The 24,827-nt window shown below is 45.1% G+C and overlaps 11 protein-coding genes across 11 annotated transcripts; 4 read left to right on the forward strand and 7 right to left on the reverse strand.

The window, feature by feature from the left end:
• Window positions 1-1,658: 1,658 nt before the first annotated feature.
• AWJ20_2576 (uncharacterized protein) lies at window positions 1,659-3,122 on the forward strand (the record flags this gene model as incomplete). The annotated part of the gene is made up of 1 exon (XM_018879525.1): window positions 1,659-3,122. The coding sequence occupies one exon, from the start codon at window positions 1,659-1,661 to the stop codon at window positions 3,120-3,122; it is 1,464 nt and encodes a 487-aa protein (XP_018737434.1).
• A 248-nt stretch (window positions 3,123-3,370) lies between these two features.
• UGA4 (Uga4p) lies at window positions 3,371-4,963 on the reverse strand (the record flags this gene model as incomplete). Its single annotated transcript, XM_018879526.1, has 1 exon — window positions 3,371-4,963. One exon carries the CDS (start codon window positions 4,961-4,963, stop codon window positions 3,371-3,373), a length of 1,593 nt encoding a protein of 530 aa, XP_018737435.1.
• Window positions 4,964-8,015: 3,052 nt separating this feature from the next.
• AWJ20_2578 (uncharacterized protein) lies at window positions 8,016-9,131 on the forward strand (the record flags this gene model as incomplete). The annotated part of the gene is made up of 1 exon (XM_018879527.1): window positions 8,016-9,131. The coding sequence occupies one exon, from the start codon at window positions 8,016-8,018 to the stop codon at window positions 9,129-9,131; it is 1,116 nt and encodes a 371-aa protein (XP_018737436.1).
• A 1,124-nt stretch (window positions 9,132-10,255) lies between these two features.
• BUD32 (serine/threonine protein kinase BUD32) lies at window positions 10,256-11,050 on the reverse strand (the record flags this gene model as incomplete). Its single annotated transcript, XM_018879528.1, has 1 exon — window positions 10,256-11,050. One exon carries the CDS (start codon window positions 11,048-11,050, stop codon window positions 10,256-10,258), a length of 795 nt encoding a protein of 264 aa, XP_018737437.1.
• Window positions 11,051-13,710: 2,660 nt separating this feature from the next.
• On the forward strand, window positions 13,711-15,204 carry CTS1 (Cts1p; the record flags this gene model as incomplete). The annotated part of the gene is made up of 1 exon (XM_018879530.1): window positions 13,711-15,204. One exon carries the CDS (start codon window positions 13,711-13,713, stop codon window positions 15,202-15,204), a length of 1,494 nt encoding a protein of 497 aa, XP_018737438.1.
• Window positions 15,205-15,285: 81 nt separating this feature from the next.
• NNT1 (Nnt1p) lies at window positions 15,286-16,065 on the reverse strand (the record flags this gene model as incomplete). Its single annotated transcript, XM_018879531.1, has 1 exon — window positions 15,286-16,065. One exon carries the CDS (start codon window positions 16,063-16,065, stop codon window positions 15,286-15,288), a length of 780 nt encoding a protein of 259 aa, XP_018737439.1.
• Window positions 16,066-16,658: 593 nt separating this feature from the next.
• Window positions 16,659-17,828, forward strand: COQ2 (4-hydroxybenzoate octaprenyltransferase; the record flags this gene model as incomplete). Its single annotated transcript, XM_018879532.1, has 1 exon — window positions 16,659-17,828. One exon carries the CDS (start codon window positions 16,659-16,661, stop codon window positions 17,826-17,828), a length of 1,170 nt encoding a protein of 389 aa, XP_018737440.1.
• Window positions 17,829-18,101: 273 nt separating this feature from the next.
• On the reverse strand, window positions 18,102-18,785 carry JIP5 (Jip5p; the record flags this gene model as incomplete). Its single annotated transcript, XM_018879533.1, has 1 exon — window positions 18,102-18,785. The coding sequence occupies one exon, from the start codon at window positions 18,783-18,785 to the stop codon at window positions 18,102-18,104; it is 684 nt and encodes a 227-aa protein (XP_018737441.1).
• Window positions 18,786-19,823: 1,038 nt separating this feature from the next.
• Window positions 19,824-20,423, reverse strand: AWJ20_2584 (uncharacterized protein; the record flags this gene model as incomplete). Its single annotated transcript, XM_018879534.1, has 1 exon — window positions 19,824-20,423. One exon carries the CDS (start codon window positions 20,421-20,423, stop codon window positions 19,824-19,826), a length of 600 nt encoding a protein of 199 aa, XP_018737442.1.
• Window positions 20,424-21,231: 808 nt separating this feature from the next.
• On the reverse strand, window positions 21,232-22,920 carry TPO1 (Tpo1p; the record flags this gene model as incomplete). The annotated part of the gene is made up of 1 exon (XM_018879535.1): window positions 21,232-22,920. The coding sequence occupies one exon, from the start codon at window positions 22,918-22,920 to the stop codon at window positions 21,232-21,234; it is 1,689 nt and encodes a 562-aa protein (XP_018737443.1).
• A 581-nt stretch (window positions 22,921-23,501) lies between these two features.
• Window positions 23,502-24,458, reverse strand: TAF4 (Taf4p; the record flags this gene model as incomplete). Its single annotated transcript, XM_018879536.1, has 1 exon — window positions 23,502-24,458. One exon carries the CDS (start codon window positions 24,456-24,458, stop codon window positions 23,502-23,504), a length of 957 nt encoding a protein of 318 aa, XP_018737444.1.
• Window positions 24,459-24,827: the final 369 nt, after the last annotated feature.

Genomic DNA, 24,827 nt, shown 5'->3' on the forward strand with positions numbered 1-24,827 from the left:
GTCGGACTGCTGGGATCCCGGGCTTCTCCTGCGGAGCAGGAGCTACGGGGTCTGGGGCGGAGCCCCAGCCGCCGGAGGCAGGCCCCTCACCTCGACAGAGCTAGTGCTGCCACGGGTAAGGGCTGATAACCGTTTGGAAAAGGGGCTGGGAGGCGAGGAGATGGGGTGGAGGCCCGGTGAAAGGTGGTGATGAGTGCCGATCCTCGCGTTATCTTATCGGACCCTGCATATAAGGGGTTTAACTTTGACTCAGTCTGGGTCTCGGCAGAGACTGCACAAAATATAGAAAATACAGGCGAATGTCTGGGTGGGAAGTCGCAAAGTGACTGAGACTGGTCGCCTGGCTTGGCTAGCAGTGAAAAAGGCGGAAAAGGTATGGTTTGGCTGCATAGTGAAAAGTCGAGAATCGGACTCTTGAATATTTTGATGAGGTAAATGCATGTATGAATAGATTTATAATTGTGTCTTCGTGGTTAGCAGGCTGATGTCGATGCTGATAATTAATTATCTACAAGTTATTTCAAAGTCCAGATATGGACCAGAGGGAAGAACCGCCTCAGCAACTGTCGGCTAATCACATGTATGGGGCGGGTAAGGGGATAGCGCGGAACGGGATCTTGTCGAGCGAAGATAGCAAGGTTTAGCTGGATTGCGACCCGATTGATATGAGTTTTGGGCCGAGATGATGGGCTTGAGAACGCCAGCTATGTTGTGGTCTTTGCCTGCGAGGCAGACCCTGAAGAATTGCTATAGACAGGCGCTGTGCCAACCGCAATTGAACATTCTCGGGTTTGGCCAGCCAACGGTGACCGCGACATGTGTGTCGAGAATCACTTCACAGCATTTCGGTGTGGTCGGTTCGACCTGCCGATTTTCGACGTCAGCAGTTCGAATCAGTTCACGAACTTCCAGTAATCATTATTCTAAATTTGCAGGGCACGGGAAATGGACAGCCGTCGCCGGAAGTGCCTTTGCTATAGTCCTGGCTTCTTATGTCTATAGCGAGTCGACTATATATAACGATTCCCCGAGACCGGAATTACCGGATGATAGCGGTGTTGGTCATAAACTCGATCGGATTCATAAGTCACACAAAGAAGATGACCTATCGAACGACCCTGAGACTAGGGAAATGGCTATCTATGATATTCTTCAACTGGAATCCCAGCAAGATGCCAACCGGTCGGTTCTATCCAGCACCATCCATTTCATACAGGCCAATTTCATAGAACCACTAGGAACTTGTGCTCGGTTCGTACAGCTGGTAGTACTGTTTTTGCCTGTAATACTATCACTACCAATTGTTCTGGTGGGCCCACGAATCCAATCTCTAAAAGACGGTAATATAAAGCTGCTGAACCAGCGTCAGGGATCGATCATTTGGTACCGATATTTAACATGGACCATGGAGATGTCTGGTCCTTCTTTTATAAAGGTATATGAAGAAGATGAGGGGGATTATTTATTTTGGTGGGCAGATTGGCTGTTGATAACTACAATAGCATTTGCTGCATTCTAGCCACCATGTTGTGTGTGGGTGTTTTTTTTATCAACATTTGTTCAATATAAAAGAAAAAAAAAAAAACTAACTCTTTTCTCAGCTCGGCCAATGGGCTGCCTCCAGAACAGACATATTCCCAGAAACTTTCTGTCGGGAAATGTCGAAATTACATTCGAATGCTAGGGCCCATTCTCTAGCCGATACCAAACGAATCGTGTCCAAGGCATTCCATGGCATGCCATTTGACGACATTTTTGAAGAGTTTATCGAGACTCCTTTGGGAGTAGGAGCCATGGCCCAAGTGTACAAAGCTAAACTCTCGCCACAAATAATAGCCAATCAACAAGAAAATCGATTAAATGTCGATATATTAAATGGCAAGCATCGTCATGTACCAAAGTTTATCCAGGAGAACCTAGAGAAATTACAACCCAAGGATATTACTCCACCATCGGACTGGGTTGTCATTAAAGTATTACATCCAAAAGTAGAGCAGAAAGTAGAGCGGGATCTCAAGATCATGCGGTTCTTTGCCAATGTTATAGATATTATCCCTACTATGGAATGGCTGTCATTGCCGGCAGAAGTGGATCAATTCGCACTCATGATGCGGTTTCAATTGAATCTGCGGCTCGAGGCTGAGAATTTGTTAATATTCAGACAGAATTTCGCTGATAGAAAGGACATTCTGTTTCCAAAACCATATATCAACTTCAGCACCAGTAAAGTGTTGGTTGAAGAGTATATTAGTGGTATACCCATGACCAAACTCATGCAGAGATCGAATGGTAGCGGAAATATCGAAAAGGAAATTTCCAACAAGGGCCTGGATGCGTTTTTGAAAATGCTTTTAGTGGACAACTTCATCCATGCCGATTTGCACCCGGGAAATATTTATGTCAAGTTCTATAAAAAGGGCAAACTCAATCTGTTAGCTACTCAAGACACTGTAACGAGCCAAGAAGTCGAGCAAGCTACCCAACGACTTATGTCTTTAGTCGATGATGGAGATAAATTCCGCCAGGAGCTCGACACTCTCTATGAAGAGGGATACAGACCCCAGGTATGTTTCATCGATGCCGGTCTTGTAACCGAGTTGAACCAGGTCAATAGAAGGAATTTTATCGATCTGTTTAAAGCCATTGCTGCTTTTGATGGATACCGAGTAGGCGAGCTGATGGTTGAACGGTCGCGAACGCCCGAATCGACGGTTGATAGCGAGATCTTCTACCTCAAAGTGCAACGGCTGGTGCGTCATATCAAGGAGCGAACGTTCGCGTTAGGAAGTGTTAAACTTGGCGATTTACTGGGTCAGATGCTGGGCATGGTTCGCGAGCACCACGTGCGTATGGAAGGTGACTTCGTAACCGTAGTGCTATCGATCCTGCTGCTAGAAGGTATCGGGCGACAGCTGGACCCCGACATCGACCTGTTCAAATCGGCCATCCCCATTCTCCGGCAGATCAGCCCGGCCAAAAACCAGGATCTCAAGGTGCTCAGCGACGACTCCTTGTCCATGATCAAGGTATGGCTGGCCCTCGAAGTGCGTCAATTCATCAACGCGTCTGTCCAGGACATCCACAACCTGGTCCGCTACGACCGGCTCTGCCACAATGAATAGACTCTAGACTCTAATGAGGTACCTACCTGCCTCCGGCGGCTGGGGCTCCGCCCCAGACCCCGCTGCTCCTCTCGCTGCGCTCGAGTCGGGCTCGGGGATCCCACGTTGCAATTAAAACGCAGAGAATGTCACCCCGACGCCCGACTCGAGCGCAGCGAGAGGAGCAGCGGGGTCTGGGGCGGAGCCCCAGCCGCCGGAGGCAGGTGCCCACCGAGAAACAAACAACAAACATGAATTTAATTTATAAGCTAGAACTTGCCACTGGCGGTGGTGACACCCTTCTCGTCGGGTCCGGCGTTCACTTCGAGGCTGTAGGTGCCGTCGATGCGCTCGATGTCTTCTGGCCGGATGGGGCCTTTGAAGTGTTTGCGGAAGTAAATCCAGGACAGTAGGGCCCAGCCGCCGACGATACCGACGGCTACTGCCGAGTAGTTCAGGGTCTGGCTGGTGACGGGGTTGGCAGTCGGCAGACAGAAGGCTACGGTGATGAAACCCACCCACGAGCAGCAGATGATGTTGATGAATTTGGACAGTTTACCCAGATTGAAGGGACCCTTTACGAAATAACGGGGGAATATCAGCTTGATAAGCACCGGCAGCGAATAACTGATGTATAAACCGATAGTAGCAATGGACGTAGCAGCAGCAAATGCTACTGACGAGCCTAAGGATGGAAGTGCTAGACAGAAAGAAAGAAGTACCGCTAGCCAAATGGTTCGTACAGGCACTTGATACTTCCCGTGTACGTGGCTCAGGGGCTTAGGAAGACCTCCGTCTCTGGCAAATGAGTACATCATTCGACTGTTACTGGCAATAGAAAACAGACCACAGTGCCAAACACACACCATGATAAAAGTCATGAGAACGATAGCTCCGTTGACGCCAAACACATCTAAAAAGATTTGCAGAACAGGTTGGCCAGTGGGAGACGCCACAGTCGAGTCGAAATCTTGAATAGAAAACAAAAATGCTAGAATTACAAAGAATCCAAACACGGCCGAAACACCAATCGACGTCACTACACCTACAGCAGCTGCCCAAGACGCGTTCTTGGTCTCTTCCGACATGTGTGCCGAAGCGTCGAACCCTGTGATGGTATACTGACTCATAAGAATACCAGTCACTGCCACGTATTCCTTACTGGCTCGGATACTCCAACCAGGGGCATCGGTTCCAGTACCGTCAAAGAACTTGCCAAATACAAAACTGGCAGACTGGTGGGTTGGAGCTTTAGCAAGAACTGCAATACATATCGAAGCAACTCCAAGACTATGCAAAATGATTGATGTGTTATTGAAGTACTTGAGAGTCTTGACTCCAAAAGTGTTGATAAGACCATGAGATACTAGAATAGCAGCATAAATGCCGATAGTTTTGCCCGGGGTAGGTTCATAGTCGTTCTTGAGAGTGCAAACAGTAGAAATCAGTCCAGCAAGACCAAAACTAATACCAGTAGTAACACCAACTTGTCCCAAGAGATTAAACCATCCTGTGACCCAAGCATTAAAAGGTTGATATTTAGGAGGGGAAAGAACCGCTGCCCAGTAATATGGACCACCACTACTAGGAACTGCACTGACAATTTCGGCCATAGAAAGACCCACTGATACCAGTGTAACGCACGCTACTACCAACCATCCTATACTCATGACAGCTGGACCTCCTACAAGCAGACCAGTCTCGAATAATGTAGTGATACCAGTGATGACACTGATAATGGAAAAGGAAGCACCAAAGTTCTGTAGCACACCCCATTCTCTCTTGAGCTCTTGCTCGATACCCAAATGGGCTAGAACTTCTTCATCAGTAGCATGTTTTTGCTGGGCCTCGACTTCTGACATGATAGAAATCGTTCAATAATGTATGATGAAAACAAGTTCAAGAAATGTATGATGAAACCAAGTTTAATAAATGTATGATACCGAAATCCAATTCATTCAATAAAATGTATGATGAAATCAACTCCAATAAATGAAAGATACCAAAAATCTAGTTCAATAGACGTATGATCAAATCAAGTCCGATAATGTACAAAATCAACTCCACAACTCCACTAGATATGCTCAACAGACAAACCAAAGACCGGGTCCATCAACTGCAAACAATATAAATGATAAACTGGAACATGGCATACTTGCACTCATACATATATACATTTCCATTTCTGACAAACGGATGATCTTATCGCCAAAGTTCAGGGTCATTTGTCCGCTGTTATCAAGGACTGCCGGTGCACTGCATCAGGTCTTCTGCAGCGTCATAGTTACTTTTCTTTTTTTGGCCACCACCACTAACACACCGCATCAATCAATCGATTAATCAGTATCTGTCAGAAATTCTAGCTAAAAACTAACCGCTTAACTAACTATTTCAACGACACAACCTGTAGCTAGTAGCGGGGAAGTCACGAAGCATCGACACAAAACGGGTCAACTGCAGATATTTTTTTCGTTCAATCCAACGAAGAAAAGAAGCCGAACCACCACAAAAATACTTGTAAAATAAATACAAACATAAATAATAATATCGGGGTTCAGTTATCTGTCTTGACAAATCGCCAAGATGCCTAAGATAAGAGGCAGTCTGAAAGAGTTAATACCCGGGATTTTAACTTTGTATATTCCGCCACCACACAGGAAACCTACAGACTGTATACCCAGTTCTGATTGCATTTTGTTAATTTAGATTTGTTAAACAAAGTTTGAATCTGACTCGGGGCATTTTAAGGCGGGGATCCTGGAAGAAGAGGGGTAGCATCGTGGGTCCAGTTACTGAATTTGTCTGATGTGCTTGCATGGCTTCCAAATCCGGATATATGACCGACATATTATCGAATCCACTAGTACCAGCTAGCGAGCAAGATCTATGAATGAAACTGGGCAAAATGTGGTCTAAAGCGGGGTGAAACCGTTGCGAAATGTTCTGATTGATCTTAGACTGCCCATAAGCTAGTCATGTATGGGAGACCCGGGTTAAAAAAACTGGCCCTGACTACTCAAAACCATGCACTTGGCTGCAGGTGGATCTTTCCCTTTTGTACATGGTGAAATTCCAGATAACCGCTGGCCAAATGTGGCGCCTGCTTATCTCGTGGCGCAAGATAACCGTATCTACCAAGCCGCAATGTGAGAGGCAACGACGGGGTCGGGGGTGGTGCCTCCGTAGGCTGGGGCTCCGTCCCAAACCCCGTAGCTTCTGCTTCGCTGCTTCGCAGACATGGCTAGGACCTTCTGCGTGACGACTCGACCGTAGCGAGAGGAGCAGCGGTGTCTGGGGCTCCGTTTGACCCCCGTGGGCAAAGAGAATAGTCAACATTGTTGATTAATTAGGCCCCACTACCCTCTGTGCTCTTGCCATGGAGAGTTCTATGGATACAGAAAAATACATATCACAGAACCAGCAGCAGGAGAGGGCTCGATTGAAATAACAGGATCAGTCTGAAACCCAAAATCACCCGTTAAGCGAGTCCAACGGGTCTGGTCCAATACCACATTAGTCATACGGGTTAGTCAACAGCAGCTGGCAAACATATTTTACATTTGCCCAGCAATTCTTAACCTGGCGAAATACACTTCTTTACATATCCCCCTGAGATGTCCACGGCGTCGCGGGTAGGCTAGGCCCCTTCTCCGATTTGATCCGTGCAGAAAGTCCATGCAGTGAGCAAATTGTGGGTGGCTTGCCTGCCTCCGGCGGCTGGGGCTCCGCCCCAGACCCTGGTTGCTCCTCTCGCTGCGCTCGAGTCGTTTTCGCGACGACGCCAAATAACTCCTGCGAAGCAGGAGCAACCAGGGTCTGGGGCGGAGCCCCAGCCGCCGGAGGCAAACCACCCAAACCCCTGACGAACCGCAACACAAGATGAGGTTAAATTAGTGTACAAACGGCCCCCTGCCCGATCATGCAGGATGGCCGCGTCACGTGGGGCTGTGAGTAAGGGCTTGTGTCAGGGAACCGGACGGGGAACGCGAGCCGACTGGGATGTGCGTTGATGGCCCGGTTTAATACGAGTCTATTGAGTTAAATATTTGCATCAGCTGTCAGGCCGGTAAAGTTAAACTTAAATTGTTCAACGGTTGGCCCTGGTTTCTCCGTAGAGGCAGTTGGTAATGTGACGACGGATCACAGCAACTGTCATAGCCAGTCAATTGGTTGCTTTTACTGACAATGCATACTCGGCTGGCTCATGGACTCGGGCTGGGCGATGAGTGGTGAAATATTATTTGCTTTGCTAGAAGCCAGCAGTGAGATTGCTTATGTTCAAATCTCTACAGTCTAATTTGTCGAACACAGGCGTATAATGCACCCCCTTACATTGGATTACATTACCAGAAAAATGGTTGGTTTCTTTGTTTCTTTGTCACTTTAAACATTCCTGCATGTTCGAGCTATTTAGACCTTTTAAGTAGATAATCGCGTGGGGATCGGTGCGTCTCGATGCAGCTGCAGGCAGCTTCCATGTCTTATCTGAAGCCAGCCACGATGCCCTTGTTTATATAAAAGGGCCAATTTTTCTTGGTTAGCAAGTTCTCGTTTACCTCGCTTCTTCAGAGAAACATTGAACGGATATTTGGTATTGGTATTGGTATTTGGTCGTTATATCTTAGAGGCGACAGAGCAAGAATACCATAAATAAGAAGATAGCCTGGCTTATCAGAACTTCAAGTAAACAACACACTACAGATCTGGATACTCTCTCTGTTTGTTTATTGTCAAGCCCACTGGTGTACGATCGTGACAAATTTGCAATTACAATTACAATTGCAATTTGACAAGTTGGTACTTGAATATTGACCACTACTAGGTAATTAAATAATTGAGCCATTGGCGTTCAATTGCTGACCTCGAGCATTACCAAACTACGCAACAAGAACATCATCATCATCATCGTCAACTATGCTGGTCACATCCAAATATCGCTTGGCCACATTGGCTACCAAGAGTAACGTCTATTCGGTCGTGGGTTCTGCTCATAACCGGATTCGAGTTCATGCGTTTTCTACCTCTTTCTGGAGACGTACGATTACAGCCACTCCGCACTCCGATCCCACTAAATCTGAGGCTCCACCACCAGCTACAAAGCAGGGAGAACAATTGGAACGATTCCAATCGCTGGCAGAAGCTAACACTACTAATGTAAATCGTGATAATGACCTGGCCAAGCCCGATCGTCACGACCTGTCCCCAGCGGCTTGGGCACATCCTGGGTTCAACTTCATTGATATGAACAATGTCGCAGTGGCACACCATGAACCTAAGAACTTTGCTGATAAGATTGCTCGTAATGCGCTGTTGACTGTCAGATGGTGCTTTGACAAGGCAACCGGGTATAAACATCCGCCTCCTGGCCACGAAGATGATCCTAAGTATATTGTGACTGATAAACAGTGGTTGCAGAGAATCGTGTTTCTTGAAAGTATTGCTGGAGTCCCTGGAATGGTCGGCGGCATGGTTCGACACTTGCAGTCTCTGCGACTGCTTCGTCGAGATCGTGCTTGGATCGAGACCTTGCTCGAAGAGGCTTATAATGAGAGAATGCACTTGCTCACATTTATGCAATTGACTAATCCTGGTATTTTCATGAGAGGTATGCTTTTGATAGCTCAAGGCGTCTTCTTCAACTCGTTTTTCATTGCATATCTAGTCAATCCCCGAATCTGTCATCGTTTCGTCGGTTATCTCGAGGAAGAGGCTGTTGTCACCTACACACGATGCATCAACGACATCGAGAAAGGCTTGATCCCATCATGGGACAACGCTCCTGTTCCGGATATCGCCAAAAAGTACTGGAAGATGGCTGACAATGCCACTATTAAAGACCTGCTCTACTACGTCCGTGCCGATGAATGCAAGCACCGCGAAGTAAACCACACGCTTGGCAACCTCAAACAGAACGTCGATCGTAACCCCTATGCCTTCGTTGTAGACTGCGGCCGTGAGCAACCTGCCAAAGATCTAAAATCTAACATCAGCCACCCCGTGGGCTGGGACCGCGACGAAATCGCCGCCTAATCGAATACTTTTATTGCTCATGTGCCATGGCATGCCTCCGGCGGCTGGGGCTCCGCCCCAGACCCTGGTTGCTCCTGCTTCGCAGGAGGTTTGCCAGTTGAGGCTATCAAACTGTGCCAACAGAGATTTGTGGACCGCTTCATCTTCTGAAATTACATATACAGATCCCTATAAGCGGCGGTTACCGTGAATTTCCTGATCCGGTGCACTTGCGTGGGGACTGCCCTCGCGGCCCGGAAAACTCCTGCGAAGCAGGAGCAACCAGGGTCTGGGGCGGAGCCCCAGCCGCCGGAGGCACACCCCTTCCCCGTGAATGGTAGTTTTTCTCTCTTAAGACCGCCTTGATTCACCCGCGTCCGCAGCCTGATTAGTTTACAAACTCGACCTAGATTGAGTGTTTCTCGGCGTTCGAGCAAACGAGAGTGAGATTTAGTTGGTATCGACTCTGACGTTAAACCAAGTGCAGCGAATGACCATGAAAAAAGACTAATAAAAGAATAGGTCGAGACAGGAAAATAACGCAACACTTACCAGCTTTGCTCACTAAAGCGTCGAATATGTTTATCAATCCAACACGTACCCTTCAATTATTTTACAATTACTTATTTGATTTCAGAGGTAAAAGTGTCTCCCAATTATTTGTTCATGGAAGGGAAGCTGGCCTTGCAATCAGAAATAGAAAAGGCCATGTTTCTCTCTAAGTCTCGTTGCCCATGTGGCTGGCGGAGATCTACTTAGAGCCCGGCCAGGTAATTTCAGGGGTAACGCGGCTGATCATTTACTAGCTACAATTATAAGTCTGATGAATCCCTTATAAGGTTGAAATAGAGTATTGGTTTGTCCATGTCCAACAGAACAAGATATAAAGAATATCAGTACAACACATGTTAAATAGCATAAATGGCATAAACAGCTTCTAACACGAGACAATTTTAGCAAAATAAGCTAAGCCGCCTTATCAAAAATTTAGATGCATTACAATAAATAGGAAGTTAGGTCATCCTCATCTGAAGATGTATCGAGATGGACCAAGCAGAGATCCCAACAGATTAGACCCAAACGAAGCTACAGGAGTAAATGGAATCTGATACAGAGCGATAGCCTCCGGCAGATTGTGCGGCCATCTAACCCACCATTGACCGCTTTCGGCCCCTCAGACGAACTTTCTCTAATTTTGCGATAACCTCCTTAGCCTTCTGCTTGCCCACTTTGCCATTATCGTCGTACTCTGCTAGGTACCCGGAGAGAAGCCACTGGTTATAGGTATCACTGTGAACAGGGTGGGTAGATTCCACAGCTCGTTCGAGCACATAGAGGTCTACAGCTTTATCTTCGGCCAGAGCTGCCTGACTTGCCAGTCCAAAATCAATAAGAACAGGTTTGAGGGATGCCGTAGAGCCGTGGTCAAAGTCCGTCAGCATGATATTGGAGGTAGTCAGATCACCATGCACCAAGTCCGAAAGATGCAGTTTAGCAATTTGTCTTCCTACCGATACAAGAACAGGTTTCACCATCGCAGATTCTCCGGTGCCGTTTATTTCTTTTGTATCAACAGCATTTTCTTCATCCCAGATCCACTGCTTGACGCTCTTACCATAAATGTACTCCATCCAGATGACACCCTTTCTAGGGTCTACATAGATAAGTTTAGGAACATTAACACCGATAATTTGCAACTTTTGTAGGATCCGGGCCTCAGCCAGTGTTCGATGTTTTGTTAATTGTCCGTCCAGCGTCGGGTGTCGATACGGTTTTGGAGGTCGGTACTTGATTATATATTTGTGCGTCTCGCTGCCTTGGTCAGGGAGATATGGATGCGTGTTGGTCGTATACACCAGGGCTTCTGCACCCTGGGAAAGGCTTTGGATAGCCAAAGGATCGGTTATATCTTTCAACTGCCTCTCGAGAACGTCAGTCATTATACGGGGATTCGGTCTCAGTCGTGATCAGGAAGGAAAAACTGGTGAACAAAATGCAAGTTACTTCACGGTCAATATCTGCCACTTATTGAAGTTACTAGTATCAGGACCCACTACTGCTTGTCCCCAGGGGCTGGGGCTCTGTTCCAGATACCAATACTCCTCTTGCTTCACTCGAATAGTGCTGTAGGGGATCCAAGGATTAAAACCCAATTAATGGTATGGGAGTTGATGGCTCACGAAGCGAGCACAACGGGGTCTGGGGCAGCGCCCCAGCCGCCGGAGGCAGCAACAAGGACTAATATAGAGTGCGAAGTTGGAGGCTCAAAGCATATAAATCGGCCGTAAAAGTGCATATGATTGCGTGCAGATTGGCTCAGACCTCGAGTGACTTAAAATCTTGCGAACCCTGAGACCCTGATCGACGTTGCATGACATGCACTTCAGAATTCGGAGCTCTGTGTCGGAGTTTAATGTTATAAAAAGTTTAGTGATATAAAAATAGGCCAAAGACGCAAAGAACATTTATTGCTTGTTTTTTGGGCTTGTCATGTCTCCGATAGATTTGCACACATGTTAGCATACGTATTAAGTCTTTCTACACGGTCGCGTTACCCTATGGTATCATAGCACTGTTATGTAAGAGTGATTTTAACCGAGATTTACGAGCACTGGACCATGGTCTGGACCGTAGTTATCGGAATTACGACGACACTAGAGATCCCGGGTAGATGGATCCGGTGCAATTCCGCCTCCCAAAAAGCTATTACCCAACATGTGAAACATTTATAGAGGATCTATGCCGAGCAGGTTGTGATAAACCGCGTATTGGGAGCCGTCCATCGCCACGGAACTGCTAGCTGGTACCGTTGTTGGAGTGCATTTTATTGCGTTCGCCGTATAAGATCATGGGTCGAATATCTGAAACATTATTGCTATACCCCTATAATAACATGTCAGCATGTCATCCGATTGTAGCCGTATTATCTGCAATGGCTACGTTTGGGGATCGGTTAATGGGATTATGCCTGATGACTGAGGGGTGAGAGGTATCTTCAGAGGTATCTATCTTTAAAGTAACCTTAACAAAAAAGTCGGTTCGCTTAAACTCTTAGTATCTTAGACTGTTAAAGGCTCTCAAATCATGCTTGGTAGCTGCAGGTGAAGCTCTTGGTGAATCTGTAGTCAACTTAATGTCGGGTGCTTCATCTGGCCTTGTACCTTGTAACCAGCTTATCGCACAGTAAGAAGAGACAGATGTGATCCGAGTTTGAAGGTGGAACTCAGAGAACCAATGCACAGATCACGGAGCAAACTTGAAGGACATAATTATTTCCACGACATGCCGTGAACCACATGTGCAGCAGCAGCTGTCGAGATGAAACGCGTTTGCAGGTCAAGAAGCAGGCACTCAGACGGCCACTGCTTTGATTACAATTGAAGATAGTCGATTTTAGCTACTTAATCTATATCCCTTAAATCCTTTTTTTAGCATCAGGAATTAGCCCCCTTTTTCAAAATAGTGGTAGTTGTCTTTATCACAATTCTAACGCCATCCGAGCCATATCTTTGGCACGGCTTTTTTGTGTCAGAATACTATACACTACAGGGATCGGCATTCAGAGTTTCAGGGGGTAAATGGGATCTCGCGTCGGAATGTATACATCAATGCGCGAAGGCGTCAACCGAAAAAATATTAACTATAATTAATATTGGCGGCCAAATTAATTGTTGCTAAATAATCTGAGTTCCAGTACGAAATTTTGGGGCGGGCGGGGGAAATGAATCAAAATATTTGATAGAGTTTGACCAATGTCTAATTTTGTAGTTGTTTCTACTTGAGGCCTCGGTTGAGTGAGAAAGTTCAATTAACAAAATATCTTCACGATCGGTCTAAGAAGTAGCTCGAAAAAACAAGTTAGAGGGATCCAGACACAACAGTTGGTACCGATGGAAACTAGTTTTCAACTCCTGGTCTCCACTTCTCGGCCAACTTCAAACATTACTGCATCGCAGCAAAATAATAATCCCCCTCTTTCACCCGCTCAATTACGTATTGGACTTCTCATTTAATCGAGTAGCAGTAACGGTGTAAATCTTAACTGTAGACGTCCATAGTATTCTGCATCGATGTGCAATATATCTACCTGTTTAGTACAATATATGCACCCCTGGTTACGCTAACACCACTAAAGCACACATCAATGAGAATCAAACAGCTCCTTAAATCTATCATCGTACCAAAACTCGGTCAATTAAGGTAGCATTAACTACTAAATTAAGGATATTTTTTGGATTACGAAAAAGAAATCTTGATGATGGTTTAGCGAACGCACTCCAACACGCTTGGGGATGCGCATCGGCCCCCTTATTTCGTGAACCGGACAAAAATATATAATGGATCCATCTACCCCACTGGAAGAAAGATTTTTTTTTTGGATTTCTTTTCATCGCCTAACAGCATAAGTTTCCTCTCCTTTTTCTCTTTGCTTTGAAAGCACTGTAAACAATAAAACAACCCAGCAGGTCTGGTGACTTTGTCCATTCATTCATACCCCAATCTCAAATTGTATATTTCCTTTTCATTTATTTTCTATTCTCAATTGTTGACAAACTCATTCGTTGCATTAGCATCCACATTCATTTTATTACTTCTTCCAATGATGTTCATGAAATCTTTTATTGCATTAGCTGTGGCTATCTCAGGCGTCCGTGCTGCCTTTGACATTAATAGCAAGAACAATCTTGTTATGTACTGGGGCCAATCTTCTGCTGGTTCAGAACAGTCACTTGGTGACTATTGTGCCCAAACTGCCGGTGACATTTATGTCTTGTCGTTCCTCTATGAGTTTGGGTCTGGGACTCCTTCTTTAAACATTGACTCTTGTAGTGAGACCTTTCCTGGTAGCACTCTTCTCCACTGTCCCAATATTGGGGCTGATATTAAATCTTGCCAGCAGGCTGGTAAGAAGGTTTTGTTGTCTCTTGGTGGTGCTGTTGGACAATACGGTTTCTCTTCCGATAGTGAAGCTCAAACTTTTGCTGGCACCTTGTGGGATTTGTTTGGCGGTGGTTCTTCTGATACTCGTCCTTTTGATGATGCTGTCGTTGACGGATTTGACCTTGATATTGAAAACGACTCGTCTACTGGATATGTTGCACTTGTTAATCAACTTCGTCAATACTTTAGCGGTGCTAGTAAAGATTATTACATCTCCACTGCTCCTCAATGCCCCTATCCCGATGCCAATGTTGGTGATGTTTTGGCCAATGCTGATATTGATTTTGCCTTCATCCAGTTCTACAATAACTACTGTTCCATTGGTCCAAACTTCAACTTTGACACTTGGCAAAACTTTGCTTCTAACACTTCCCCAAATAAGAACATCAAGCTATTCTTGGGACTTCCCGGATCAACTAGTGCTGCTGGTTCAGGTTATGAGCAGCCTGACGCTGTGGCCTCGGCTGTAGCCAGTATCTCCACTGATTCTAATTTCGCTGGTATCATGCTGTGGGATGCTTCTCAGGGATTTACAAATCAGGTGAATGGCGTTTCATATGCGCAAGCCATGCAAAACATTCTTGACGGCCAGAGTGGTGGTAACAGTGGTGCATCAGTAAGTTCTCCTGTCTTGCAAACATCTACCAGTTCAGTTTCCATCCCAACCTCTTCTGTCGCTGCCCCACTGTCATCTTCTCAGCCTGTTGTTACAGCTTCTCCTTCAACTTTCTCAATTGCAGTCAACTCTGGATTGGATTCGGATCCTACTGGACTGACCCTTGTGGCTATTCCAGAATCAACTACAACTACTGTTGCCACCACCACCGAGAGTATCACCAGTGTAGTTGGCCATGTTACCTTTACTAAGCAGGTCCAGCCTATCAAATCAGTTAACCCTGCTCCTCCTTCCACTGAAGTTGCAGCTGCTGCTCCTTCAGCTACAGGCTCTGCTTCTGCTGGTGGCCCTTGTACTGGAAACGAGACCACCTGCATTGACGGAAAATATTCTGTCTGCAATTTCAACCAGTGGGTTACATTTGATTGTCCTGCTGGAACAGTTTGCCTTGTGTCTGGCGGCGCAAGTTGCGGATTCCCACCTTCAAAGAGAGATGAAACCTTTGTAGTCCGTCGACACAAACATCATGCTCATTAATCGTATACCAAATAGCTTGCATTGTATAACATGACACTGTATTTGATAGCATTTGACTTTTAGTTTTTTATTTTCTTAGTTCTACCTCGTTACAACATAGCCATATACCATACTTCTAATATGCGCCGTCTCCTCTTCTTCTTCAAACATGGGTGTCATTTTTTTCTCAATAATACGTTCTGATTTGAAACCAGCCTGTTCCTTCGCTGTGGGAAAGAAGGCCAGATCCTTGTCAGCCAACTTAGGGCGGTGATGGGTAAACACCACAAACAGTTTTCCATCTGGAGCCAAGCATTTGTCACAGGTGCGGATTAGTTTCTCATGCTCTGAATGGTTAAAAATAAGGTCGGATAAGATGATTAGGTCGAATTTACGGCCATTTTGATTTTTGGCATTTAACAGATCGTCAACTGGATTTCCCCAGATATATCCTTCAACAGTGATAGGCAATTTCGCTCCGTTAGGTACAGATTCTCTCAGTAATTTCACGTTTTCATTGATGTTGTCAATTAAATCTGGATCTGGATAATCGGTGATGACCACGTTATCTGCTGTCAAACTCGCAAGTAAAGAAGGCAGCGCAGCAGCGGCACCTAATTCGAGCACAGTTTTACCAGTGATCCATTCATCTCGTTTCAAGTCCATGTAGTCAGCTGTTACTTTACCAGCGTTCCATAATAAATGTCCCCACAGCGGAGATTTGCCAACCAATCTCATACGGACATTGGCAGGCTGGCCATCCTTCACATATTTAGAGTCTCTTGTGTAAGTTTCAAATGTTGGTTCTGGAGGAGGAGGCAGGTATCCTTCTGGTTCCTCAAAAATGTTACCATCTATCTCAATGTCCGAATCGCTTGACATAATTGCTTGGATACTCGACTCACAAAATTGTTTCAATACAATATGAATTTAGGAACATCTAAATTTTGTGTGGACAATATATCACCGATGTACTTGAAAAATTCTTATAACGATCCTAGACCCTGCGTCAACCTATACATCATAGTGTAGCATTCTCGAAACTTTAGTTGTATCCTATCACCAAATTAAATTTACTGGTCCAAGCTAAGAAGTAAAAGGTATAGTTAGTTAAAACCACTGATGAATTTGTGGTCTTCTTCTTACCTTAAACATAGACTTTTAAAACTGTTTTAACTTGTTGATTATATCATGGATATAACAGATAATATTTCACTAACCGACGGATATTAAGATGAAAACATCTGTTGAAATAATTGACAAACTACAAGAAGACCACTGAATCATGGAACTATTCCAATTAGGAGATATGGAGTCTTACCACAACGGAGCCCCACCGAGTGTGGCGGGCTCAATGCCGGCAGTCGGTATTTGTATGCAGCGATTTTCCACCGAGAGCTTGTCGCAGATCAGTACTTTCAACATCATCTTAAACTTGACGAGACTCGCAAACAAGCTTTTAGAGAGGTTCTAAAATGCTAGTTGGCAGATTGAAAACAAGCGGCTCCCCGCTGGGAAGTTTAGCTTCTACGTCTCATTGGCTCGTTAATCGATCTGGAAGGTCAGCTAGTTTATTGGGCCTGAATTTAAGGCTATCCACGAATGGCATCCGGTTCTCATCCAGCGACAATCGTCCTGGAAATGCAACTAATGCTACCACCGCGACTGGTGCAGCCTCAGAAATTGTATCGCCTATGGTCACTAGTGCTACTGCTGCAGTTGCTACTCCTACATTACCACAAAGGTTCGTCAACTCACTTCCTCTATCTGTTAAGCCATATGCCGAGCTCATGCGATTAGATAAACCCATTGGAACATGGCTGTTATACAGTCCTTGTACAGTTGCAATTACCATGGCAGCTTATCACACAGGTGCTCCCATTACACAAACTTTGTGGATGCTGACTTTATTTGGAATTGGATCGGTGATAATGAGAGGTGCAGGTTGCACTATCAACGATCTTTTGGACAGAAACCTTGACAACCAAGTCGAACGTACCAAGACTCGTCCTTTGGCTAGCAAAGCAGTCTCGGTGCCAGCGGCGATAACATTTCTTGGTGCACAATGTTTTGCAGGTTTGGGAATTCTGCTGTCTCTTCCTTCCGACTGTTTCCTTCTTGGAGCAGCATCTTTACCATTGGTATTCACGTATCCATTATTCAAACGATTCACTTACTATCCACAAGTCTGTCTGTCTCTCTGTTTTACATGGGGTGCTCTTCTGGGATTCCCTGCTATGGGTGTCTGGAACTGGCCAGCCATGCTATGTTTGCATGCCTCATCATTTGCCTGGTGCATGATTTATGATACGATATATGCCCATCAAGACAAGCTCTACGATATCAAGGCTGGTATCAAGTCAACTGCTCTTAAATGGGGCAATAAAAGCAAGGATATCATGGAAAAGTACGCCTACGGACAGATTGGGTTCCTTGCTGCTGCTGGAGTCTTCGGTGGTATGGGCCCCTTTTTCTTTGGCGCCACGGTTCTTGCTGCCTATCGTGTACTGACAATGATCAAAAAAGTCAATCTTGACGACCCTGCCAACTGTTGGAAATGGTTTGTTGAGAATATTAATACCGGTCATTTCCTTTGGGCAGGTGCTTCTGCTGATTATCTTCTTAGACTAGGAGGGTTGCTTTAGGCTCTCTCCCACCGTAGAATAAGAAATGTACATAATTACAATTCATATTGCAAGCGAATCAGAGAGCTGACTAGGAACGTAGTCCAGCAGATGAGTAAGTCCCGGAAAAGTTGGCCGTGTGCCTTGGACTCATCTTTCATCGCTGGTTTAACTCTGGACTTTACTATATCTTTCTCAACCACTCCTGTGAAGCAGTGACAGAGATATATATTTAACATAATACCAGTATCCCGAGAAATACGTCTAGTAGGATGAACCCAAATAAATATTTATCTACAGACCTTCAAAACTGGAAATGCCATGAACATACTTGCGAGCCTTCTTGGCTTTGCCTTGACCCTTTTTGCTTTTTTTGCGGGCCGGCTTGGCATCCTCCTCATCACTGTCATTTTTCTTCTGTGACTCACTGTCGTTTGAGTTTTCGATGTCCTTCTCGGCTGAAGTAGCTGCCTGTTCAGCCTCTTCGGCTTCCTCCAGCTGTCTCTGATCGGCTGGACTCCTCCAGATTTTAACTGTTTCCATGCCAGCAGTCACGAGTCGATACTCACTGTCTAGCTCGAGCATGGATACCTCTTCCTTCTTCGAATGAGTCCATATAGACTCTTTTTTACTGGAATGGACGTTGAGTTTATAAACAAGACCATCTGCACCACCAGCAAAGACCTCGTTTTCTTCAGCTCCGGCAATAACACAGTCAATACTTTGATCACTGAGTGTCATACCGGATTTTTGGATCTCATCCAGATGAGAGTTATCCCAAACAGTGACTGTACCTTCAGACATGCCAAACACCGAGTACCTGTCACTAGTTATACACCCGCTTAAAAACTCATCGCTTTGCTCTTCACTGGTTGACAGCACACCCTTTCTAATATCCAAATGAACAAGCGTATAAGATCCAGTAGTGATAAAGTGATACGAGTTTTTAAATGACATATCCACAATGCTAGTGATCATATCGTAATGCAAAGAGGGGAATTTGTGAGTGACCTCGAGTGATCTCAAATCAAATATGGTCAATGTCGAGTCTTCGTCTCCTACAGCTATATACTTTTCGTTGACTCGAGCCACAGTTGGAGTGCTCTTTTTCAGAGCTTCCAGATTCTTGCTAGCAACCTTTCCAGTCTCTGAGGAAGCTTTCTTGATTACATGATCTGAGCCAATGGAATACAGGTCTTAAGGTTAGTATCAAGACAATCGAGTAATAAACAAACTTGCAGCTCTCGTTTTGAAGTCTGCTGATAACAAAATACTTACAATCGCCAGAATAATCATAAGCAAGTGCTCTACAACTGCTCTTATGACGCTTTGTACTCCATGCTTCACTCTGAGTTCCAATACCAGCCTCTACACTGTACTTTTGCGTGCTCACCCGTCCAGAAGCAAGACCCGTCGCATAGATATTGCTATTAGGATGGAATGCCAAAGCAAACAATGGATCCTCAAAGGTCTGTTTGAATAAAATCCCCTTATGTTTCACCATCGTTGCTTACTATCAGAAGTTTGAATGACCCCGGCGACCATTCCACTATCTAAATAATGATGCGGCTAAAATTTTTTCGTGATCCATATGAAAGTATGCAGGTTCTACGCAGGGACTGCATATCTCACGATTCAGACCATTTGCTTGAAAGTAAAGCAAGTGTTTCAAAAATGCTGAATTCACTTATGACTCTGACCTCAGACAGTCTGATCCTGGCCACTCGAGCTAAGTTGCAACTCTTGTGATTTTCAATGCCTTCTGTATTTACCCACGTACCAGTCGAATTGCCTCCGGCAGCTGGGCTCTACCTCAGATACCGTTGCTCCTCTCGCTCCGCTCGAGTCAATTACCGGATGGTGGGCAGCAGGGTCCAAGCCGCTCGCAAAGCGAGCACAACGGGTCCGGGCAGAGCCCGGCCGCCGGAGGCAGTCTTGGGGAGCGTCACCCGAAATCACTTTTAAAATACAATTAAATAAACAATACTACATAAATAACAACAGCCATTGACCAGCTCATACATAACCATATAAATAAGACTCACTATATTTTGAATCGGACACTCCTTCTTTTGTTTCAAGGATCTCTTTTACCAGAGCTGGCGGGTTCAGTCCCAGTTTATCAGCTCTGTTCCACCGTTCTAAGCGAGTGATACCGGCGGTCGGACCGTAGGCAGCTGTCATATCAAATTGCTTCAACACTTTTTCTGCCGTATTATACTCCTCTTGATGAATGGGTTCCGATATTCTATTTTTTACCATAGAACGAAGATAGTTTTTGTACTCAGGTTTCTCCACATCCAGTTTAGCTAGCGGTTTGGATTCGTTCTTCACCACCGTATCTTTTTCAGCTATTTCTGACGATACAGTAGATTCTTTCTCTTCTGGCCCTGGACTCAAGTCCTTCTTTCCAACAACAGCTTCAGAAGTTAAACCTGGCTTTGAAAATACACCTTTGATTGTAGAATTGTCCGTGGGATCTAGTATAGGTTGCGCCGTACTGCTCTTTTTTGCGGCATTCACAGCGGTTTTTCCTACTCCTGTAGACCCTCGCTTTGAAACTCCGAATGAGCCAGTGAGTTTCGTCTGGCCCTTGGTCTCTTTTTTGCCTGCCATATTCTTTAAAGTTCTTGTCCTGGTCGTATGAACAAAGAAGGATATATTTCATTTACTGGAGATCATGCTGGATCTTGAACCGCTGTCGCCTTGATTAGCCGCACCCACTAAAAGGCAGCTTCCCAAAAGGGTAATAACTAAACATGTAGGTGATCCGGGGCATTGAGCGGTTGTTCTGGCTTTTTCAGACCGTTAAATTAATTATTATTATATAAAAACATGTTATTGATTGTGCTGTGACAATATTAGTATCATTTTTGTATTTTGAAGTTCTACCAATCATCTGGGTCAGAGTAATGGCTTAGGGTCGTGCTGAGTTGATCATCTACATTATGCAATTTTGGAGAAAAGTAAAGTAATACTAAATATCTATTAAATTCATCTGCTCGTGTTTTTCTTCGAACAAACTGCTTGCTAGAGGATGGTGAACCTACCTAAAGTGTTTTATCAGAACTAGACGTGACCTACATAGTTGTTACATAATTATTTTGATTTAGACATGTCTGATCTGTTGCATCTTAGGAACTTACGAATAGTAAGATAGAAGATAGACAACTATATACGATAAGATGAGGTGTGGCTCTGTAGTAGAATTGTCCCCCTCAATTTATCTAGAGTAAAAGCTCATCTTTTTTCTAAAGTGGCCCCGAGATATGGCACCAAGCCAAAAAAACTACCCTCTAACCGCTGCTCGACCCGGGGTGCTCCGCTTCACGGAGCCACTGGGACCGTCGATGCCCGACTCGAGCGTGGGGAGCGGGAGAATGTTAAAAACAAAAACATCTATTTGAACCTAGCTAATAAATAATCATAATGCAAATTTCGATTTGGCAATAATCTGGTTGCCATATCTGTAGAATAAAAAGGGAACGGGGCACAGAAGTACTCCGACACATGCAATAAGGGTACCTGCCCAGTTGATTCCCATGCCATTGAACATCGGGTTGGCAAATAATGGGAAGATACCACCAAAAGTAGATCTTAGAAGCGTTGTTGCAGCCATTGCACTGGCAGCAAATGGAAGGTAGATATCAACTAAATAACTGATGGCAGGGGGGAAGATGATGAATAAACCAAAACCAGTCAAAACTCCTGATAGCGATGGCACGATCCAATGAATCTTGTCAGGATAGGAGCCCGTCCAGGCAAACCAAAAGAGACCCATAGGAAATGCAATTCCACCAACCATCATCGCAGGAAGACGGGCTTGAGGTATTGGTTTACCGCCATTGGCAATAAGCTGCCGAGTAAAATATGGTTCGAAGATCAAAATGTTACAGGTTCCACCAATCAGTATTCCAACTAAAACCCCAATATATGGAAGATTGGTAATGCCACCTTTAAATCCATACTCTTTAAAGACAATAGGATACGCCTCCAAAAAAAGATAAAGGATTCCATACAGAAATGCTGTGTATAGGGACACGAGAAACAAGATCTGTTCAGTGAAGAGCATTTTTAAAGGTCTTGTCAGGTGTCGTGATACCATGTCGTTGAGATCTACCGAGACTTCGTCATGAGGGGCATAAATGGCCCAGTTTCCAGTCTGTTCTCTTAAACTGCGAGCTTTTCTGGACAAAATTACTGGATGATACGACTCATCGATAATAAAGATGTCGGCAATGAGCGCCAATGTTCCCATTATTCCAGTGATATACTGAGTCCATCTCCAGTGTAATTCCGAGTTGACGATAAAACCACCAACAATAGGAGCCAAAACAGGACCAGTAAAATTAACGCACATAAAACAGGCAATGGCGGTACCACGCTGCCCGGGGTTGAACATATCGGCCAATGCACCTCCAACAACAGCCCATGGAGCAGCCCCCAAAAATCCAGCAAAGAAACGACAGATAATAAGTGTCTGGATATCTTTTGCTGTGGAAGCACCGAAAATGAACAACACAAACCCAAAAGCAGATAAGACTGAAGGAAGCTTTCTTCCATATAATTCCGAGCACGGGGCCCACACCACAGGGCCGGAAGCAAAGCCCAACACAAACACTGATACACCGAGAATGGCCACTTCTAAACCAACGTTGAACTCCGACATAATCTGCTGTGTACTTGGGGCATAAATAGCTGAACCCCAAGTTACACAGAATGTAGAAAAGCATAAACTGGCAGAAATCAGGACTTTTTTATATATTGGCCAATTAAATGGATGTATGGGGTCATCGGGACCACTAAAATCGACACGATATAACTCCCTGTCAACATTCAGTAGAGGGGGATATTTTTTGCCCTCAGCAAAGTCCATATCGGCGTAATCGTTTGCATGACGGGAACCGTTGGTGAGAACTCTAGTAATAAAATCCTGTTCCGCTAGCCTCTCCTCCACTAGAAGAGTAGGCTCATCGTCTAGATTGTCATTCTTTTCGATATCTCTATAAGGACTACCACCCATAATATTAGTTATTACCGAGGATGAAGAGCTGTCGAGCTCAGCAGGCTCGTGAGAGCCTACCAAGGTGCTTTCATAAGACTTGGGCTCCATGTCGTAAGCAAAAGTGCTAGGATTATCTTATACACTAAACAACATACGATTAGTTCAGTTCACAAACGACTAATCATTCATCTATATACCTTGGCCAGCCATAGGAATGTCCCCGGGTTCCAACGCATTTTTCTCGGCCGAACTGTCAGTCCGCGAAAAACCGAGCTAGTCCCACCGATTCCCGACATTAAACTATGCATATCAGTGGATTTTCAGTAGTGATCTGCACACGATTCGGCTGGATATCAACGGAAAAATGCAATCCACGCAATCTAACGGAAAAAATATGCAGACGGAAAAAACCATCATTTTCCGACACGGCACGCACCGTCAATAACCGAAGCTCTACTATCAAGTCCCTGGTGCCTCCGGCGGCTGGGGCTCCGCCCCACACCCCGTGGCTCCTGCTTCGCAGGAGATGGCTGGGACCGTCGACGAAACGACTCGAGCGTAGCGAGAGGAGCAGCGGGGTCTGGGGCGGAGCCCCAGCCGCCGGAGGCAGACCCCCAGGTAATGCTGTCCAAAATCCGGTGTGTAGGTAGAAATCATATTACAAGTATTCATTAGTCATTACAGATTGGTTAGTTTCGCATTTTAGCATAACCTTTTACAATAGCATTTTCGACACCGGCCCGCCTGTCTTCGAGAGCAGCAAGGAGGTCTCGCAGCACAACACCAGGCTCTTCACGGGCCTCACGGTATCGAATGGTTGTTTCGTTTCGCGACCTCGTGCCAGCTGGAGTTCTAGCAGTGGCAGCAGGTGACGAGCCTCCGGTCATCCAGCTGTACTTTTTTCTTCCTTGAGTCATCATTAAAGCAGTAGCATTAGTGGCTCGGTGTTGGGTTTCCTCATTCTCTTGCTGTCTCTTTTCGTCGGCAGCAGATGGGTCGCCAGATGCCAGATCCATGGCCAGTCTTCTAGCAGCATATTTTTCTTCTTGTTCCTTATCTTTTATGGCAATGTTTCTTAATGCTTTGGCAATATTCGAGTGAACATCGTTTCGAGACCGACGACGGTGTCGTGATAAAGATACCGCACTAGTAATAATGTTATTAAGCCATTCTTCACACGAAGCAGAAATCACAGACGCAATCTCATTCTCCTTATCAATGACATATCGCACTCCTTGTTCGTTGGATGACTTGAAAATAGATCTTTGAACATTCCTAGGGTCTAAAAAGGGGGTTTGAACAAGAGGTGGAGGGGGTGGTGGGGTCTGAATATATGCATTTGCCTGATTACCAGGCATAGGAACTCCTGCTGGATAATCGTTTCGTTGCAGAGTTGACGATAAAAGGTTTTCTTCTTCTTTCAAATCCACACCAGCTGATAATAGAGCATCTGATAGTTTATCAGGGTCAACTGCAGACCCCCCGTGTGTACCACCATGAGGGGTGGCAGATCCACTGGTAGTTCTATCACCAGCGGTTCTTACTACATCCTCATCACCTTTGAGTCTCTTGGATGCAGAAATCGCATATCCACTTGGTGGCGATGGTCTCTTTGACGATGGTGTTGATGCTCCTGGAGTGGACATTGTTGGAAATGTTCAATAAATAAAATAGCTCCGGCAAATGACAATGCCTTAAAACAAGATCGAAACTAATATAATATGCTACCAATATGCTTCAACCAAAGCTATAAAACCGAGAAAGATCCTGATTTATGATGGAGCTTCACACTCGACGAATTCAAAAAATATCTCCACCAATATATCCGTCAATATATCCGCTCTTAACAAAGGCAAAACGTGTGCCTTATAAATAAGCAAATCAGCGACAAAATATGGAATAAAACCTGTCTAATAGTATATCAATGGTTTGCGAGCTCCTAGGGAAAGAAGTCAATCAGCCATACGCGGTACTGACATCAATTTATAGAAAGTTCGAATGGCGAAGCATATAAG

The sequence above is a fragment of the Sugiyamaella lignohabitans genome, chromosome B (assembly GCF_001640025.1).
Source record: "Sugiyamaella lignohabitans strain CBS 10342 chromosome B, complete sequence".
NCBI lineage: Eukaryota > Fungi > Ascomycota > Dipodascomycetes > Dipodascales > Trichomonascaceae > Sugiyamaella > Sugiyamaella lignohabitans.